A 21045-nucleotide genomic window follows, 5' to 3' on the forward strand; every position below is an offset into this window, starting at 1 on the left:
GCTCTATGGCAGGGTATCATTTTGGTAAGTCCTTCAAAGATATTTAAAAAGGATTGGCATCTATCCTAGCTACAATAAAAGCAAGACTGACTTGTCATAATTAGGATAGGTCAGGATACACTTTCCACAGTACATATGTAACTCTGCCTTGCTTCCCGCTGCTAGAAGCTGGAGGAGAAAGCTCTCTTCCTTATACAGCTTCCCCTATACAAAGCCTGGGTAAAGATCCGCATCCACAGCCACATGCACAAATAGATGAAGTAAGATGGTTTTCTTTAGTTGTGTGTCTTTCCCTCCTCAAACTAATGGTTAATGGAAAACATCAGTAAAAACTGGTACAACAGAAGTTGTACTTTCACTTGTAAAAACTGATTAGTACAGTCACCATGTGCCATGCAGTAACGAACGGTTAATTAGACAATTCTGAAACTCCTGCTTCCTCTCTTCCTCTTCTCAGTAAAAAGAAAAAAGAATGACAGCTGAGGGGTCACTCTCAACGAGAACCTGAGACTCTCCAAGAACTCTTTGCTGAGAATTCAAAATAAAGTTTCATACAGTTCTTTTCTCGGGGCAAGTGGACCATTGGCTATAACTACAGGCAGGACACAGAAATGGATGTTTAGGTGACCTGCCTATAAACCATTGAAAATATATAATTATTAAGCTAATGCACTGAAAACTACACGTTTTGTGTCAACCTGTTCAACTACTCAACTAGTGTTGTTAAACCAAGTCACAGTGAGTTCTTTAGGAAAGAAGGAGTATCAGTTTCTGTTAACCAGTGTTTATAACATGGACATCAGGTTGAAGAAGAACCTGGAATATCTACAAGATCTTCTAAGAAAACAGGAAAATACGTACATAGAGTGATAAATTCAAACTGCTAAGAAACTACTATGGCAGAACAAATTCGGTATCAAGGTTTTCTAGGATACTACAAAAAGTGCCAGAATCTTTAGGCAAGAACTTTATAGAGACCCTGTAAACTCAGATGGCACTATACTTAAGAGTCTAGATTTTCCAGTTCTTTTCTTTCGGGAACCATTAAAAATAGTTAATTAAAACGGTCTGAATTTCCATCAGCCATGACAATGGATTTGTGAATAGAAGAATTTGTCAATATAAGATAAGGCAGTATAACTTCAGGACCTCTTATGTGGATCCATTTTTTAGTGGTGTCATGGAACCAGCTTACATAATACTCTTCACATTATTTCTATCAGAAAAAAATGAGACATGAGTCCATCTGATGTTAGCATTGTGTGATACTATTTTTTATACTGCTCTGAAAAAGATCAGGTAAGCAGGTACAAGAACAAGCAGCATTAGTACTCTGAAATGCAGTCATCATCAATCCCATCCAACAGGCTACTAGGTGACAAAGCACACCAGTAGATAATAATCTGTGATTGCATCCTCATTGTAAATTCCACCAACAGATCACAAACCCTTAAATTCTGATATTGTTAGACAGCCATTTCTGTTGACTTTCAAGAAGCAGTCCTTTACACAGACAACAGGCCTCTTACACAGAAAGAATGTAATGCTTCTGAAATGGTTTGTCTTTAAAAGTCTGCTTAATTGTTTATATATTTTAAATTGTAAAAGTCTGATTAGTATGTGGTACACAGATGCTTGAATGACTGATGTAGACAGTTATTTGTTGTCTCTACCAGTAAGCCTTTTTAGTTATTTTTACTAAGGCAGTTGTATAAAGTCAGGATGTCAGTGATGTTTAAATAAGTGCCCAAAATATAGTTGGATGAAAAATCTGAAACCAAATTTAACTCTAAAAAGTAACTACAAATTCAGACCTGGGGCACAGTCTATGATAGGATGGCTTTGGAGGAGTGTTGAAAGCTCATTTTCCACCCAGAAATGAACCACCTCAGTGGTTCACCAGAACACCACCTCAGTGTTCCAGGCAAAATAATACCATAAAAAGGATCCCCCAGTACCACTATCAGACAGCCCTGCTGCACCCTGTGGCAAGAATGGCATCATGGCTGGAAGTCCTTCAGCACCAAAGCCGGCATACAGTGGAACTACAGTGTCAGGGAATTTGCAGTATGTATTACAAGTTAGCTCATTCAATAAGAGGAAGATGGTCAGGACTTCACCTTCTAATACACAAAGGTTTTTGCATTTACTGTCCACCACACGTTCTGAAGAATGCAACAATGAACGTCTTACCTTGCATCGTTATTTTTGTGGGTTCTGGAAACAGAGGAATGAGCAGGAGGTAGATGAGGTAGACAAAGGAGAGCCCATTGTAACGGAAAGCACAGGCTGTGATGAAAAAAGAAAAAGAGCATATTGCTTAATCAGCCTGGGATAATCATTCAAGAGCATAAGCCATTTCCCATTTGAGTTCAGTATTTACCTTATTTAACTTTTCATCACTTATTTAAACCATTTCTACACAAGTATTCAAGTTTATGCTTAAATAATAAAATTAATTACACTTCTGAAGCATTTTCACAGTAATATATATTTTAAGTTTTAAAGGTGCATCCAATATACAGACCTTGTCCTGAAAGATGAACTAGTGTTACCTAAACTTTTTACTTTCCTCATATATAAACTCATTAAACCATTCCCCCCACAGATTTAAAGGGGTGCATAAATCAACACTTATTGGCTTTCTTTAAGCTACATACAAGTTTATGACATTCAAATTAAGTGCTATCAGTAAATAATGAAGAAAATTATAAAGCATATTCAGATTCCAAGTTACAGCATGCCTAAAATTAACAGTTATCTTTAAAACAGCAATGTCTTTAAATGATTACAGAGGTCTTTGAATTTTACTATCACCCATTTCTTTGCCTTTACAAAGTTCTAGTAAAACGACTGTGAACTACAAATGTAAAGGGGCTGCTCCCATGAGATAAGTAAACTGCAGAGGAATCAGGAGATGAATTAACTTCTACATTTATTAACACATGGAATGTAATTGGCAACAATTAAGTCTTCTCAGCCGTATCCAAAACAACTTGGTTTTGGAGGACAGATACAGCCTTAATCCTGCCAGAAATGTGTACACAAAAAACCCCAAGTTTCTCCAGTCACCATTTCATGACATTTCATGGAGAGTACACTGGATATGAGGTAACAAGCATTAATTAGTCCTCATCCTTACCACACCTGTCCATTTTAGTTACAAATGCAAAACTGGTAAGTCTCTCTATTAACAAAGAAATCGGCTCAATAGCTGTAATTTTTGTTTCCCAAACTAACTGATGTTTTGAACAACCGACTTGATTTGTCCCTGCCCATGGCAGGGGGGTTGGAACTAGATGATCTTAAGGTCCTTTCCAACCCTAACTATTCTGTGATTCCATTATTTCCTTAATAGCCCTGATAAACAGACTCTGGATGTATGCTCCATGTCTGCACCACAGCCAAGAAATATATGGACTTTATGGGTAAGTCTGGCAAGAAGGAAGGACAAAAAGCATCTGTGCTCCACTTCCAAACTCATATGTTCCTGACACCAGCCCTCAAAAAATATGTCAAGCACTATGAAATCTATCGAAGCTTGACACAGGGTTTTCCAGAGTAAAATCCAAAATGCTTAAGAGCAGGTTCTCATTTGTCTTTAAGAATGTAAACTCAGGTTGCTCCTGTCACGACTTAAGCTGCCTTTATAGCCACACACTTTAAAGGGTACCCAAAGATTTACATCTATATTTGTAACTAAGCAAAACTGCAGTATAAAGTAAATAGGACCTATTCCACTGGGAATCCTGTAAGCAATTATCAGAGCATTGAAGTGAATGCACTTGAGACTAGGGAGTCAGCCCCACTATTATGTACTTACTCTCAGGGTGCTCTGCAGAGGAGCACAGGATATGGCCTTCTTGGAATGAGCGGCAAAGAGGACACTCCTGAGATCAGGACAAATTTATAAATCAACTTCTCTGCAAGTTTAATTTGAAATGGAAAGTTCTTTGCCATTCACAGAAAATGTACAATAGTGGTTCAAAGAAAATCTAAAGCTTGTAGCTTTTCCACTTGAAGGGGATGGATCAGTGTTCTTAATCATTCTGATAGTATTATCTGCTAATACTATTATTCTTCTATTATCTGATAATTACAGGGATTGTGTCAATCAGTTTCTAATCACATCAAATAGCTTGATTTCAGTGCAACATTATACACATTTTCTTCAGAATTGAGCTTGCTACACTTCTAGTAGGGCACCTAGCACTCAGTTTTCTTAGTACAAAGATACAAAATAGCAACTGTGGGCTTTAGATACCCTCCTTTATTAACCATAAGTCAACAAATGCTAATAAATGCTTGCTAATAAATCCATGTCAATTATTCAGAATCTCTGTTTATATCAAAGCATACTCCAGCTAACTAGTAACCTTGGCTATACATCGCCTGGAAAACCTACATTTGTTTAAGCAGTTGCAAGAGCACCAGCAATACATTCTTCAGAATTAGTAAATTAACCCCCCCAAACCTTATCTGCAACATTTTTACTATTCCTACCTGCAACTGTCTCACCGTTTCCATTTCATGTTTATCTCCATTCATCTAGCATGTTTTGCTGAAGAGATTAGTGCTTTACCAAGATAACATGCTAGAGCAAAGAGCCATAACTCTTGAGCCATGAATATTTGTCAAATATACGTATTTCTAAAGATTTCATTCTCAAAACTATCTAGAAAAAGTTGCTGGGCATAGAAGCAGCTTCCATTTGTCACTGATACAAGAAGAAAGGATGATCCAAAAAAAAAGGCAAATGAAACCATCCTATGCACTCCCTCTGCCACTCACAATGGTCTCCTTTCACAAAGGTGAACGTACACAGATGTCCATCACAGTGGAAAGTCGCATTTGAGGTCAATGGAATTCCATCAACAGAAAAAAGCACCTACACAAATGAATTTCTTGGCAAGCCACGTGACACAGAAATTTCTGGATATGTGGGTTACATTGGTCAGTTTGCACTATCAAAATTAATGTAATTTTAGCATTTTAGGCTTGTTACTCCTTCCCAAAATTGTCTAATCGATTAGTGAGATGAGTTTTGGAGGAATGATTCTAGAACTATACTTACCTCAAAATTTACTGCCTACTATTTCTAGGCCTGTGTCCTCAAAAGCTTTTTTTCTCTGCAACTACATAAACTGTACTATTAACTGACATTACTTCTCAATACAAACCTCCCTTTATATATTTTTTCATATAAAGTGTCCTGCAGAAACTATATAAAAATATTCTGAAGACAACTGGTAAAAAAGAATTATTTCCTAAGCTGAAAGTGTTAATTTGATCAGTATCAAGGAAACCCTTCAGTTTCTTAGTTTCAGAAGTACAGGTTTGCCTAAACAGAACACTAAAAAAAAAACCAAAAAAACAAAGAGTTAAACAGGTAAATAAATATACCATAGATGCAAAATTACAGAACCATTAGGGTTGAACGGGACCTTTGAAGATCATTCAGACCAACCCCCTCCCAAGGGAGGGCCACCTAGAGCAGGTTGCACATGAACAAGTCTAAGCAGGTTTTGAATGTCTCCAGAGAGGGAAACTCCACACCCCCCCAGGGCAGTCTGTTCAGTGCTCTGAAAGTCCACATACACTTTCCTTTCAGTCTTCTTTTTTAACCCACATTTCTCACCAGGCTTTCTAACAGCCTCTGCTAACAAAACTCCAGAATACACAATTGTGAAAGACATTTTAAAATATTTTTACAAGATTGGGTAGGAAGTGAGTGTAATCATTACCTCATACAGGTGAAACTTCTTCGGTAAGAGGATTAACTTTATTATAATACAAAACCTTTGCTGGTATGCTACAATTACTAGAGCAGATAGTTACATACAAAGCCTTAAAAATGTCCCCAGTGCTGAGCAGTGTTATTAACGTAATGATCCATAATTTCTATTAGATAAGAGTATCAGAACATGTCAGGCTTAAGAACTCCTTAGACATTCTCACACAAGAACTGAGTCCTCCTCTTCTTGAAATCAAAAATAGACTTTACATGTCGGAAGTTATAGACTGGTAATATTTTAGGGATATTTGTGTATTTCTTGCCATAGTCTATGAAAACAGTCGATATTTCAGCACCAAAAGAGGACATTAATTACTGCATGTTGCATTTTTCGAAATTAAAAAAAAAACCAAAAACATGCGTTTTGCTGAGATTTCACAAAGTTATTGCCTAAAATTATGTGAAAAGGACATACTCTTAAGTGAGGTACCTTTCAATATTATGCTTTCTTTTTCATTAGACAATACAGTTTTAAATGCTTCAGACTACAGCATATATATGCTCTGTACATATGCATTTGAAAAGAAAGGCACTCCCTGACAGTCCACAATTTATGGTTTATTAGGGAACACAGATGCTGTCTGCTCAAACTTTAGTCTGAAGCATATCTTTAATGCAAAATTGAAAAAAAAGCCTAAGTTTTTATTACACTGAATTTGAAAAAAATAATTTATTCTTTAGCTATGTACAGTATGCATCAATCTTAAAAAAACCACCAAAACCAGAAAAGCATAAATCACATGACATCATGTAACCTTTTCCTTCTAGATTTTGTATTTCATTATTATACGACAGTCAAAGAAGAATGCTTTCAAACTTGAAGGAATCTACTACTCCTTCTTAGACTCACCACTGAGTTACTACATGTAGATATTGGTTTATTCCAACATCAAAATTCTAACAGCTGTTGCATGCGATTATTTCATATTCCTACCAATGGTCCTTTCCTTTCTTCTACTTAAAGAGAATAATTTGGATAGAATCTGTATTTTACTCTCAAATAGGAAATGCTGGAGGGCGAACTGGGTGGCAATGGAGAATTTTGCCCCAAGTTTGTTCTTGGAGAGGGAAAAATAGCCTCGTAAAAGATGTGTTTAGTTTAATTCTACAAAATATTTAAAATGCATTTAATTCAGAAGTGGAAACTACCTGTTAAAAAAAATAAGCCTTTAAGAGGGCAGGCATAGTACCAACAGACTACTGACTTTCCATTTGTAAGCTAGAATTGTGTCAAAAGCCATGACAACAGAAAATATGGACAGGTGAAGACAGAATTACCCATCCACTCACTACTTCTGAATTTGCTAATAAGGCACTGCCATTAATGCTAACATTCTTAGCGTTATCCTCTCTGGACTAATGTGTTCATGCTAATGTGCGCATTAGCGTCAGAAGAAATTGATTCAGCCAACTACAATGAGGCCATGTGTCTTCCACCTTCAGCAGGATATTGCACAGCATTAGCATCCTGAGTTAACGACTTTACAGCTGCAAGATTAAGAAAGCTATGCAAGGATATTTTTCAAGATTGCTAGCTTTAGATTAAAATTTGTTTTAACATTCATGCTTATTTTTCCAGTGACAGAAAATACATCCAGTGAAAATATTCATTGGAAAAAGTCCTGCTGAAAAAAAAAATATCTAACCTTGAGCAGGCAAGGATTGCTGGCTGAAAGACAGAGCTGATGCTGTTCATGCATTCTTATACCCAGCTGATCTGAAATAAGTCCCTGAAAGCAAGCAACAAAAAACCTTGACACACTTGTGAGGTGGGCTGATGCCAACTTCATGAAGTTTAACCATGCCAAGTGCAAGGTCCTACACCTGGGTCAGCGCAATCCCAGGCACAGCTACAGGTTGGGCAGAGAAGAGATTCAGAGCAGCCCTGCAGAGAAGGACTTGGGGGTGTTGGTCGATGAGAAAATGAACATGAGCTGGCTTCAGTGTGTGCTCGCAGCCCAGAAAGCCAACCGGATCCTGGGCTGCATCAAAAGGAGCGTGACCAGCAGGTCGAAGGAGGTGATCCTGCCCCTCTACTCTGCTCTTGTGAGACCTCACCTGGAGTATTGTGTGCAGTTCTGGTGTCCTCAACATAAAAAGGACATGGAACTGTTGGAACAAGTCCAGAGAAGGGCCATGAGGATGATCAGGGGACTGGAGCACCTCCTGTATGAAGACAGGCTGAGGAAGTTGGGGCTGTTCAGCCTGGAGAAGAGAAGGCTGCGTGGAGACCTCATAGCAGCCTTCCAGTATCTGAAGGGGGGGCTATAAGGATGCTGGGGAGGGACTCTTCATTAGGGACTATAGTGACAGGACAAGGTGTAACGGGTTCAAACTTAAACAGGGGAAGTTTAGATTGGATATAAGGAGGAAATTCTTTCCTGTTAGGGTGGTGAGGCACTTGCATGGGTTGCCCAGGGAAGCTGTGAATGTTCCATCCCTGGCGGTGTTCAAGGCCAGGTTGGACAGAGCCTTGGGTGACATGGCTTAGTGCGAGGTGTCCCTGCCCATGGCAGGGGGGTTGGAACTAGATGATCTTAAGGTCCTTTCCAACCTTAACTATGCTATGATTCTATGATTCTATATTGAGTGAGTATTACTAGAAATTAAAAAGCTTTAAACATAAAACCATACATACCAAACATAAAACATATCAACCAGCAAACGTAAAAAAGAAATTAAATGCAGCCTTCTTTAACTAAAACACACACACATACATTCATACAAAATGTTAGCAAACTGCTCTCCAGTATTTCCTTACAGTTACGTGGTGCCTTTGCCCGTGGGGGCAGGGGTGTGCTTGAGGAGAAAGCCCACCTAACCTCACATCAAAGCAAACACTCAAAAGACTCTATATACACTGCTTGCTGTTGTCTGATGAGCAGTGTTTACAAGCTAACACAGTAAAAAGTTAAGCTCATTCACTGTGGTCTGAATAAAACGACCCAGTATTAAATCACCACAGAACAGGATCTTCCAGAAAGATGACAGAGCAGTTACTCTCCTCCATGTTACAAGCCAGCAACTGGTCAAGTACAAGGGGGAGCAAACGTCTCCTTTTCAGCTTAGAGACACGTGCAAATCGTACTAAGTCTCTGTGGATTTCCCACTTTTACCTGACATAGCCATGACCCACCAAATGCAGCAAAAATAATAAAGCAAGTAGATTAAAAAATAAGTTTGTTGCAATAAGAAATACATGTAACTAGTTTCTGAAGAAAGTTCTATTACTTCTATAAATTGCTATTTTTTTATACCTTCTAACATTTTTTCATTTCAAATTTCTGCTTCAGAATTACAAACTTTGTTTCAGAAACTTTTTCTCCAAGATCTTTTAAAACTAGGAAACAATTGCCACTCACTGTGAAATTAGATATGCTGTAAACAACCTAATTTTAAGAATAACACTCTGAAAGTGACCAAAAATGTCCTTCTTAAAGAACTATAGCTTCTAGTAATGTCAAGTATCTGACAGCTGAAGTTCAGTGGGCGCTACGGCTATGTGTGAACTTCATCTTTTCTTACTGAAATTCAGGAGAAGGGGTTAACTCCTTGCAGAGTTTTGCTCTCACTCACTTCTGAGGAATTCCCTTTAAAATAATGCTTATGACAGATGAGATTGTAATCATACACTGCTGTGCAAGACAGTTAAATGAAATGCATGTAATCTTATCGTCCTTTTAGAGCAAATTAATGGTTACAGCCTTTGATGTACAGTGCAGAACCACACAGAACTGTGTCAGCACAGGACAAGTTACCTCCTGCACAAGCCAATACTCTGTTAACATTAAACAGCTCTGCTGATAATGCCGTGCTAACATACAGCACTCTCCACCCCACTCCAGAGCCAACTTTTCCACAAGAGATGCTGCACAAAGCAGCAGCACTTATCTAGTTGTGCTACAGCAGAGAGAAAACCTTTTTCTTTTGGAAAAAAGACATGCATACTTTGAGAGAAAGATAAATACCGTGCATTTAGTTCATGCCAGCACTCCTACAATCACATTTTCTGCACTGCTCAGTGTTCATCAGGAGAGATGACTGATGGACAGTGAATACTTTTCAAAGGGTGTTGGGGTGGGATTGTTTGCTCTGACTTTTTTTCCCTTTCCTCCCTCAGAGCAGCAGTTTCAGTAAGCTTCTCTCTACCAGAATCTACCTGGAACTGATTTAACTTTGTGGCATATATTGCCTGGGAATCAAGTGCAGAGAGAGAGAAAACAATAAAACACCTTGCTCACCTCTTTCAGCTCCTAGGGACAGGACTCATACTCCCCAGCTATACTTGACATGAGGAAAATTAGCAGAAGACCTCAGGAGCAAGTATACCACAATCATCACATACTCAGAATAATGTATTTTAAAGGAGTATCTACTTTCACAAGCAAATCCAATGTCGACATGCTTTACTGACACAACTAAGTACACAGGTATTTCAAAAGTAAAAAGCATGATGGACACCATCATCAGTATTTTTTCCCATTGAAAGATCTTCTTAACGTCATAACTCAGTTCAAGCTCAGTGGTAGACTGGAACTAAATTCTACTGTCTCTTCGACTGCCTTACGGTTTTGACTTTCTACGTTGTGTTCATAATCTCTTACTCAACCAATCAATTTGAGACAAGGTTGAATTTTTCTGGTTGAGTGGTTTGATTTATGATTGTTTTGAGACCTCTTTATATACATATACATCTTTCAGTTTTAGTCTCCTCTGTCACAGTGATTAAAGATCATTTTAGGTACACTCCTTCCCCTTCCCTCACCCACTTCATACAATTAAAACATGTCAAAGAAAGCTCCACTCAGAAAACAGTGGTCATAAACTCTGTTGTGCAGCTGGCACCTCTCTCTCTACATAACAAAACCAGATGGCAATTCTGGGATCTATGTTGTCCTCAGGCTTTGTGATCAGTACAGCATGCCAGGCATTGAAATAGTAAGCACTCAATTTCATGAGCTCATTTCACTGAAGTCACACCACTTTGCATTATGTGCGCACATCTATTAATTAATTGGACTGAGAAAAGAAGGAAGACATATTCCTCTACCAAGGTGGCTGCCTATCCACATTCACATCCCTGCTCCAGCAACAGCTCTTCCCTCTCCAAGCTTCTCTCTCTAGGAAAGTAACTGAGAGCTGAAGAAATCACTCTGCTCCTCATTCATCTTCACGGGATGAGAAAAGCATGTTCCTTGCCCCTGGACATCCAGAGACAGCAGTCCAGTAGTGCTGCTACAGTTGCATAACCCTGGCAAGACTCAAACTAAAAATAACAGCAAATGCAGAACACAGATGACGACCAAACGTCATACAGTGCTGCTGCTAAATACAACATCAACCAGGGTCACGATGTGGAGACAGCTGTGTGACAGAGATCTCCACGAGCAGAAAGGGATCAACACCTTCATTTACAGCTGCTAAGAAGCTATCAGACACCAGGAACAGCTACTCAGTCAAACGCTTTGAGTAAGCAGAAATGAAATTTCAGCACATGTTACCAATCCCGCACAGCCTTCCACACTCATCGTCTCTTAAAACATACAAATCACCATAAATCAATTGACATAAGATGAAGAAAAAACCAAGCAACTTCTTTTTTTTTTGACAGCTGTTGCTTACTCTGACACCAGTGCTAAAAAACCCTGACTCAGATGAAGAACACAGCAAAAAAACTACCCAAACACCTCTGAGGAATATAAACATGACTAAACATCAGAGAGGTGTTAACACTAAGAAATATGAGCATCATTAGTGAAGTTACAAATATGAATGCAGTGTTTGAAACTCTGCCATTATTTATTCCAGTAGAGGAAAGGATAGATAAACTTCCTTTCTTGGTCCATCACTGAAAAAAAGGGCTCAGAGGGTTGGAACTGCAAGCTATAAATCTGGGTGATGAAGGAGCACTTCAGACAGTGCTACAAAGCCACAATGTTTACCAAAGGAAACAGGACTTTAAAAATAGTTATCTCCAGGATATCTGTCAATTGCATAAAGCGGATGCAAGCCCCTCATTCTCATGATGTCACTATCCCAACTGATATTTCTTGTCCAATAATGAATCACTTGTTTAAAGGAGAATTGTGCATTTCTTTCTCTACTTAAAATATGCTAATCAACTTTCTCTTACTATGACGAAGTTTCAATCTACTACAGGAAATCTTTTCAGGAAAGCCACGAATTGCCTTGCAAACTATTTCTCATAACTAGGAACCAGGAAAGGATCCTGGAGAACCCAAAGAATCTCAGAACCCAAGGAGATGTTGGGAGACTTTGTAACCACAAATCTGATTTGATCACAAAGACTGCTTATTCTGGAGAAGTAATATTACTCCCATCTGACTCCCAAAGAAATTTCACATGCACATGACCACAGTGTCTGCACTACAAAGTCCTTCTGAGGCAGATGCCTTTTAATATGGGTTTCAAATGCAACACTTACCTAGCATTGAATGAAAAACCTCCATCAGAATTTCTGAGCATTGAAACCGGACCACGGTCTTGTCCAGTTTTCAAACAGAAAGACAGAGTGCACATCGTCATTTAAGAAAAAAGAAAACACCCTTATTGTGAAGAACTATTCTGTGAAGTACTATTCTGAGTAAAAACATTCCCCATAAAGCACAAGGCACACATGTTAATACCGCATCTGTTTCTATACACATCATTCAAGATGGTCTGCCCCCAAAATGTTACTTTCTACAGTACTGAGATAAGGTTGCCAAATCTCTCATACTTGTGGGAAGTTACTTCCACATACCCATTTCCTATTACATGGCATCTGTAACAATGATTATTTTCCCCCAGAACATGATTTGCAGAAACTCCCCCAGACCTTTGATAAGCTCCCAGCCAAATTTTAAGAGCAAGACTGGAAATTCAAAATTATTTAATACCTCTTTCATGTTTATATAACAAACCATTGTGCCCTTGTCCAAGAAGATTTGAATGTGGGAAGTTAAGAAGAAGTTTAACTTGAAGAAAACTTCCCACGCAGTTAGGAATTCTGTTTATATCTAGCCCAATATAAAGTCTAACTACGTATTTCTTTGGAGTCAAGCCACTGTCCTGAAGATATCAAGTGATATTATGTAGCATCCCATCAGCATAAAAAGTAAAGCAGCCACATCCCACCAAGGATGTTAGGGTTCACCACCAAGTAACTGCTAGAGCTCTCAACATAGCCAATTAGGCATATTCAGAATACATCAAGATGGGTACAGGTAAAGTTAAAGGTCACAACATGAATCTTCATTCTCAAAATGCAATAGTGTACTTCAACCAATCAACCAAATAAATAAAACAACTAACCAACCAAAAAAACCCACCTCAAATTCATACAGAAAAACCCAAACCCAAACCAGCATCTCTTTACTTGAGCAAGATCTCAGCTTTGGAGAAATAAGTCCACTGAGAGTCTGAGAAGATCATTTCTTGAGAAAGAGCCAAAGTATACATCCTGGAGGATTAAAACTAAGTGAAGGGCACATTAAATTTGATTTAAACATATCCTGAAAATTTACGAAAGATTCAAACATCAAGCTGTGTTTTAAATAAAAACCATGTTTTTCTTCACAATCTCTGCAGGGAAGCCAATGATCCCTTACTGACAAGGGTTCTACATACAGTGAAGATAACAGCGGCAGAGACTTACATAATCCATATAACTTTATTTATCAGCACTTCCATTAGTATAACTTTTTATCTGCTCAAGAAAGTATTTTTGTCAGTAACTGACAAAAATTTATTCCAGTTGAGAACACAAAACATGGATTTCAAAGTAATCTTCGTGAGTAAACTGACCAGAATTAATCTTGGATGAAGTCTGTAGCTCCAGAAAAGAAAATGTGCCAGAATAAGTAAAATGTTGGATTTTTATTTGAACATGGAGGCTTCTCTTCATTAACAGCTACATCAATGTACAACAGCAAGTCAGTTTTACAGGACTATTCTTATTTCTTACGCTAGAAAAATTATTAACTTCATGCTTTACTGAATGGCGTTAAGCAATGGAAATGAAAAGATGGAGCTGCAGAAAGAAAACCCACCAGCCACTTCCAAGCTTGAGAGATACCTAACTCAGTAATGTTGCTCTGCTAATGCGTTATCAGGTCAAAAGAAGAAAGCTTATTTACTACAAAGGCAAGAAGAGTTAGGATCCTGCTACTACATATATTAAAGCAGGTTGGAGTTTGTGTTACTTCCTAACCAGGAACAGTTAACCAGCATGACTACAAGCATTTATCCTTTGCTTAGGGCATCATGGTCTACTTGCAAAAATATCACTATTCCACAGAGTATACCATCACTGCCCCTGAACTTCTACCAATTCATAAGATTCTCAGGATTCCAATTCTGGAATTCTAGGAAAATCCTGCCTTTGTTCCCCAAATAAATGCTCTAAGGTAAGAATTTTAAGATGACTGCTAAAATCCACCAAGAAATCCTGCTCACCCAATTTCAGCTTGTATTTTTATACCTGCAAAAAAATGGGAAAAAATTCTGTAGAATGTTTGGGTCCATATATATCAGTTTCAACGACACTGTCTATAGGTTAGTTATCATATGAGGAAAAATCTGAAAGTGAATTTCAGAGGTAATACATGTAAAGGAACCTTTCAAGACAAGAAAAATAAGGACAGACTGATGGGAGAGTGCAATGCCACGTTTGGCATTCAGTCTCAAAGACTTCTTCCCTTTACAATCCTGTTATCAGTACCTGAGGGTTTATTAGGACAGGTACAGTGCCCAGTCACAGTCCACTGCAACCTGCTTACATTTCCATTTAGCCTCCAACAAAGAGGACAAGCAGAGCAGTTGTAACTGACAGCCACTATCCCGATGTCATACAATCAGAAGGTGAAGGATGAAGAGCCAGCCTCTAGCTACAAAGGCACGGTCTGCCATAAGACAAATTTGTACCCCATTTGGACCTGACAGTTGTGGAGTCATCACCCCACCTTGGGGCCTGCTGAACTTTACCAGCCTTTGAAACAGGCCTTTGCTGCACCCCAGCCAAGAGCTGTCGGCAAAAGCCTCGGCACCCAGACCCTGCTGCTTCCCCGCTGAGAAAACACCAAGTAGTGCAGTACATGGCACTCTTAGCATCAATGTTTCTCCTCTTCAGCGGCTGCCACAAGATTATTTAACAGCCGAGATGGTTCTGCTGGCATGGAAACGGCAGCACTGTTTTCTGACTGCAAAATACTCGATGTGCAAACAAAGCAATGGAGCATGTTAGCCTATGCCTTCCTATTTAGGAACATGTGTTTTCTTTGGCAGCAAAGCTAAAGGAATCCTTCTGCCAAGTGTCCCCTGTGACTCCCAAGCCATCACCGCAGTCATATCAGCATAGCTGCTTGCAGCACTCAGTGCTGGCACAACCAAGGCAGGGAACACCCTGTGAAAAGGGGGGAGAAGGGGGGGCCAGGAACTTCAGAAACTGACTACTGGTGAAAACAGTGCAACTGTGTGCCTAAAACTAGAAATAAACTATCTGTAGCTCTTAAAAGGCATCGTGTCTCATCGCCATCATGAGCGTACCGTGGCACATCACTGCTGAGAAGGTGAGGAAGAGAGAAACTTCCAGAAGCACAAATGGTGAATTCAGCAGGCATGTAATACAACTTCTTAGGTTTTCAGGAAAAGTGCCAATGTCAACTCTACTCACAGTAAAATCAAAAAGACATTTTACATTTAGTTTCGTATCTTTCTGTTCTTCCCCACCCTCACACAGATTTCTCAGGAGGAGGAACTTTGAAGATGAAAAGGGAAAGGATAAAATATGGGAAAATCAAACACTGCTTTGAAGTATTCTAAAGAAAATGATTTTATTATAATGATCAGGCACATGCAGAGTTATCTTTCTAAAAGCCCATGGAACAGAAAATCTTCCAGTAAGGAAAAATAAATCTGACCAAGATTAATACCTCTTTATGGTAGCGACTACCCAAACATATCAAAAAGCAGACAACTTCAGCAGACAACACAGTTTAGAGTTGGGAAAATAGAAATATCTTTACCTGGTTTATACAAATAAGTATCAAAACAACAGAAAATTACTTGATTTTACCACATTTATATGACAGCCCTGTAGCGAAGTGACAAGTTCCCAAACTTAATCCTGCAGTTCCAAGAACACAACCTGTCCACAAAAAGATATCCTTGTCTCCCTTCCAAAAAGGTGGCAGATGTACATACAAGCAAGACTGTACTCCAAAATAAATACCTACTTTTCTTTTTAATCACACAAAGCAAGAGGAAACCATTATCTGGTAAAATGATTCTCCTAGTCATATCTGCACCACTTTTACAGTTGTTTTCTCCTTACTATTTGCTTCATTTTCTGCTTGAAAACATTGTGGAGTCACCAGTTCTAAACACATTTGTGTTCTTACCCTGTGCAAAACACTTCAGTATCTGAACACCTGTCAGGAAAAGATGCACATGTACCATGTTAGAAAAATACTGCCATGCCTTTTGAGATAACACAAGTGGTAAAGGGACAAGCAGCAGTCCTGGGATGCAGCTCCAGCAGGAGGATAAAAGTATTCCCACCCTCCAAGATGACAGACTTAACACCCCTCATCTGCTTCCAAATGCATTCATTAGCAGCCATACACAAGCAATGGCCCTGTAGCCACAGATACATACAAATAGAAAAATATTTGTGAGAGCATGTTTGTTAAGAGTAGACTGTATTACAGGAAATCATAAATCTAGTAGTATTAATGCCTCAGAATTCTCAAACATATCTTTTCTAAATCCTATGTTTATTTTAGCATTTTTGATTAAACTTGCCAAATTTTGTGCTTTCCTGGTGGTCTCATGTTTTAAGCCATCAGGTTGGTTTAAATTTGAAGTGTTTGTATCACTAAACTAATATATCAATCTTTAAGGGAAGATTAAGTTTTAACAAGATAGAAGCAAACTCATACTTTATTCCAAACCACTAGCTGCTTTTCTTCTTCCTCTAGACTAGGAGAGTCGTTAACATCTTTCTTTCCCTTCACTTCATCCTACTCTCCTCCCTCAAATTCACAGGAATCCCAGAAAAATCTCAGTTCAAATGTAAAGGATAAAATTCCAACAAACATTACACAGTCATCTGAAACAACCTAATCACTGCCTTCACTGGTTAATCATACAAAATCTGATGCGTGGCTTACCTGAACTACAAGGAAACAACAGTAACCCAAGAAGCTGATCCAAATGAACACAGTAATACCCTGATCCTGCATTCCTTATTCAAGCGTTTGTCCTCTTTCCCAGGACTTTTCCAGTAAGGGCAGAAGAATTCATAAACTTTAACAGAATCCACAATGTAGTAGCTAAACTTGTTTGTGCATTAGGCAAAATACATTGCTTGTTCATAAGCCACTGCAACCTGATCAACAACAGTGACCCAAAATCCTTCATATCAAATTATTTCTGAAAACAGGAACAATTGACTAGAAACCTGTCCTTTTTTTGTCACTTTTACACAAGGCTAAGTGACCCTGAACCAATACTATTAGACCTAAAATACGACCATCTCAAAATGTCTGGGAATACTGTTTAGTTTGCGAATAAGATTTTTATAAAGTAGTCAGATTCTTAGTTAGCTCGATTCATTCGCATGGCAAGAGAACAGTGTGTATGCCATGCTCTCACTCTCAGTCAGCAAACAATCAACTGGTGTATTTGTTTCTTTCACCTAGAAGCATATGGAATAAAAAGGCAGTTCTTGAAAGAGCTAAATACTGAATGGTTTCATCTGAAAATGGGAACTGTAGCCCAATATATCCCCAAAAAAGAAGAAATGATATTTTATTATTATTTCATGCAATTTCAATCGAGCTTGTTAAAGAGTATTTCTAATCTCTGAAGTGATGCAGTGCAGCGTGAACTGCGTCCTGAACTGTACAGCCTAACAAGGCTGCCTTTGTTGATTTTGATACAGAACATGGATAGCAAAGTGGCTGATATGGTAGCCCATACAAAGTTACAGTTTTAACTGCAGATTTAGAAAAGCACACAACATATTTTTGACTATGCATGAGAGAGAGTCCTAATTTAATTGATGCATTTTTGTTAATTGAGCTCATCTCTCCTGCCAAAGTTGCAATCATTTTCCTGAAGATGAATGTCAACCTGGTAAGCCAAAAGCCATTTATCAGCTTTTAGCTAAGAAATATTTGAAGAGCTTAAAAAAAAAAAAAGCAAGTATTAAAATGCTGATTGAAACAAGTATGAATGGTTTGATTATTACATGGAGTCCTGGACTGGGGAAAGGGGAGCATATTCTGCTTTGTGGTTAGGAAAAGTTGGCAATCTGAATCTGACCCCCACCCTTTTTTGTGCAATCTCCGCATAATAAATCTGACATTTCAGAAGAAAGCTTCCATTCTCTTCCAACAGCCCTGTCCAGAGCAGTAAAGAAAAGTGGGTCCTCTGCTCCTTTTTTTTTTCAGTGGTCCAGAGGATTTCCAAAAATAATACCCTGCCCAGATGTTGAATCAGACTTGCAGTTTATTTGCAGGCAACAGAATCAGTAGATTTCAAATTAGCTTCAGATGCTGTGAGTGAGGAAACATCACTTCCCTCCAAATTCAACATCTAAAAATTATTATTATTTTACGCTTATTAAAAAAAAAAAAAAAACACCAACCAAACAAACAAAAAAAAGCATAGGCCAAGAATCAACAGTTGAGCTCTAAATCAATGCTTGTTTCAAGATTAAAACTTCTGGACTCAAATAAATCCTTAATCTTGGTAAAACCTGAGTGCTAATGGTACCCAAACATTCCACATCAGCTACCTGTGCTTCTTATTTCACTGAAAAAGAACCCCATAACCAAGACTGCACAAGCTACATGGTACCAAAATTAGCAGATCATCTCAGGCATATATATCTGAGAATATATCTGTAGTTTTAAGTCAGTTTTCCCTTAGTTCAGCATCAAAAAAGTTATTCTTGACACCATCCAATCCTATCTTTGAGCACTGAATTTATCTTCAGGGCAAAAAGACACAGCCTGTATCTCTGTTTTATCACTATACTTAAGACTTGGATGAGGTGGGATGGGAAGACGAAAATCACCCCCAAAAAAACAATAGAAAACCTGTCCACCTGTCCACCAGTCTGCCGTGCTACTGCAGCATGGGAAAGGTTTTCCTCAGGAAAAATATACTTCATGGTTCAAACATCTCCTATTTCTTTTTAGTCAAAGCACATCCGAAGCACACAAAAATACAATTGCAGTATATTCTCAAATATCTGGATGCTTCTATTATAACAGTTTATGTCTGGGAAATGAGCATTTAAAATAAACATTGAGCCAAATCCTAAAGCCCTTAACCTGGGCAAACTTCCATTTACCAAAGTACAACAAAAAGTCGAATTCTTCTGTTTAAATCTGTATAAGCCTAACAAAAGGAGATTTAACCACATTTCTTGAATTCAGATCTGTCCATCTGAAAGTTAAGATAATCTGCTAATGCAAATAGAGAAAGAATAAAACTCTAGCCCAGGACTACTTCAATATGAAGCATTGGGTCTGCTCAGAGTATAGCACCAGAACAAGAAAAACATGGCATTCAATTAGGAGTATAACCCTGCCATAATTTCAGTATTCTTGAACTAGCCTGTTTATCCATATTATTAATCCACTCAGGAAAAACAATAAAAGGACAAAAATTATTCTCCAGAATACTGAGACAAGATATTTTAAGAGATCCTTTAAGCACTATTCTTGACATGTTTTAATTTGATCCATTTCTTTATAAACACTCAAAGTCACCCACGTTAAGCTGTTGCTCACCAGAAAGCAAACACTTCTCTGGTTTTATTTTCACTCTTGGATACAGATGAGAAGTGAATGCTTCTTTTCTCCAGACTCTGCCCTCAGGTGTGGGGGCACAGAACAGCTCACCACAAACACCACCACGCAAACTCAGCTGGATGTAAGTACGCACCAGCAAGACTGGGTAACTTTCCAGTATGCAGAGATATAACTGAAGGAAGATCCAAGGAGCCCAGAGTTTGTACTACTGCTATATGTCAGGGGGCTTTGGAGAAGCATATGACTACTTTATGAAGAAGCAAAAACAAAAATTGAGGGCGGCTTTTTTGGAGGGGGTAGAGTGATGCTCAGATGCAGAGCATCAAGGTTATACTAAGCAGAAATCGATTCTGAATTCTGCACTTAAGCTATTCCTGGAACCCTTCGGGTTTTTTTCCTGTTTGTTCTTGAAACACAACCAGCAGCACCAAGAAACAAACCACAAAGAATATCCCTCTAATAGAAGATAAAAATAATATACTGATACATGTACATGTGCTTGCACACACCCCAGACCAAACCAGCCATACCCTTGTATCAATATATTTTAAGTAGTCTGACAATATGCCTGGATGTCTCATGTAAAGAGCAATCAGGCTGATTCAGTAAGTAAAAGCAGCTAGAATTATATATTTCAAGCATACCTTATAGTAAACATTGGCCATTTCAACATCTGGAGATTAAAAGTTGTACATTATCATGTTGAGAGTGATGCTGACTTCATTCTTCCAACTCCACTTTGTGATGATACGCAGGCTGCTTTCCTCATCTTGCAATAGTTCTAATCACTGTAACAACTACACACTGACACTACACATTTTTGGTAGCAAACAACTTATCTGCATTGCTAATCATCTTTTTGTACCTTATTCTTACAACTGGAACTACTGGAACAAACTACTGTAGTTCCAAGGCAATCACAGTTATGATTCCTATCAGTTTGTTCTCCAGAAAAATAGTGACCTCAAACCATTGCTTTTGTCTTCACAGAAGTACCAAGCGTCATGATCTCACAGTGTGAGAACATAAATCTTTATAAGCAATCCAAAAACCCCAGACCCCCCCCCCAAAACCCCACAAATATTTTTTGAGATATTTATACTGTTTATTCATCAGTATTACATAATGCAAACTTGTGACATTGTCTGTGTAATCTTTTTCCATCATATTATTTACATTTAAATCATACTTTATATAAGCTGGCATTCATTTAAAGAGGCTCCAATAGCCCTGTGTATATATCTCATGCCATTGAGTTTGGATATAACCATTTAGTTTTGGACTGCTAAAATACTAACAAAACATTGGAGGTGGTTCACAGAGTATATTACTGGGGAGTGAAGTTAACCATCTCTATCAAGATTAAGAGAGATTAATTGTTCAACAAAGGCAAAGCGGAAGGCTCTATAAAAAGATATCTGAGGG

The 21045-nt window shown here is 38.4% G+C and overlaps 1 protein-coding gene across 1 annotated transcript in view; it reads right to left on the reverse strand.

Annotated features, from left to right (window-relative positions):
• Positions 1 to 21045, reverse strand: part of PIEZO2 (piezo type mechanosensitive ion channel component 2) — a 295675-nt gene that overhangs the window by 238364 nt on the left and 36266 nt on the right. The window contains exon 2 of the mRNA XM_061448817.1: positions 2194 to 2289. Coding sequence (XP_061304801.1) covers positions 2194 to 2289 — 96 coding nt within the window. The remainder of the gene's footprint in view (positions 1 to 2193; positions 2290 to 21045) is intronic.

The sequence above is a fragment of the Pezoporus flaviventris genome, unplaced genomic scaffold (genome assembly GCF_033815535.1).
Source record: "Pezoporus flaviventris isolate CSIRO_AGI_PZ_B2104156 unplaced genomic scaffold, CSIRO_AGI_Pfla_v1 ptg000007l, whole genome shotgun sequence".
NCBI classification, from domain to species: domain Eukaryota; kingdom Metazoa; phylum Chordata; class Aves; order Psittaciformes; family Psittacidae; genus Pezoporus; species Pezoporus flaviventris.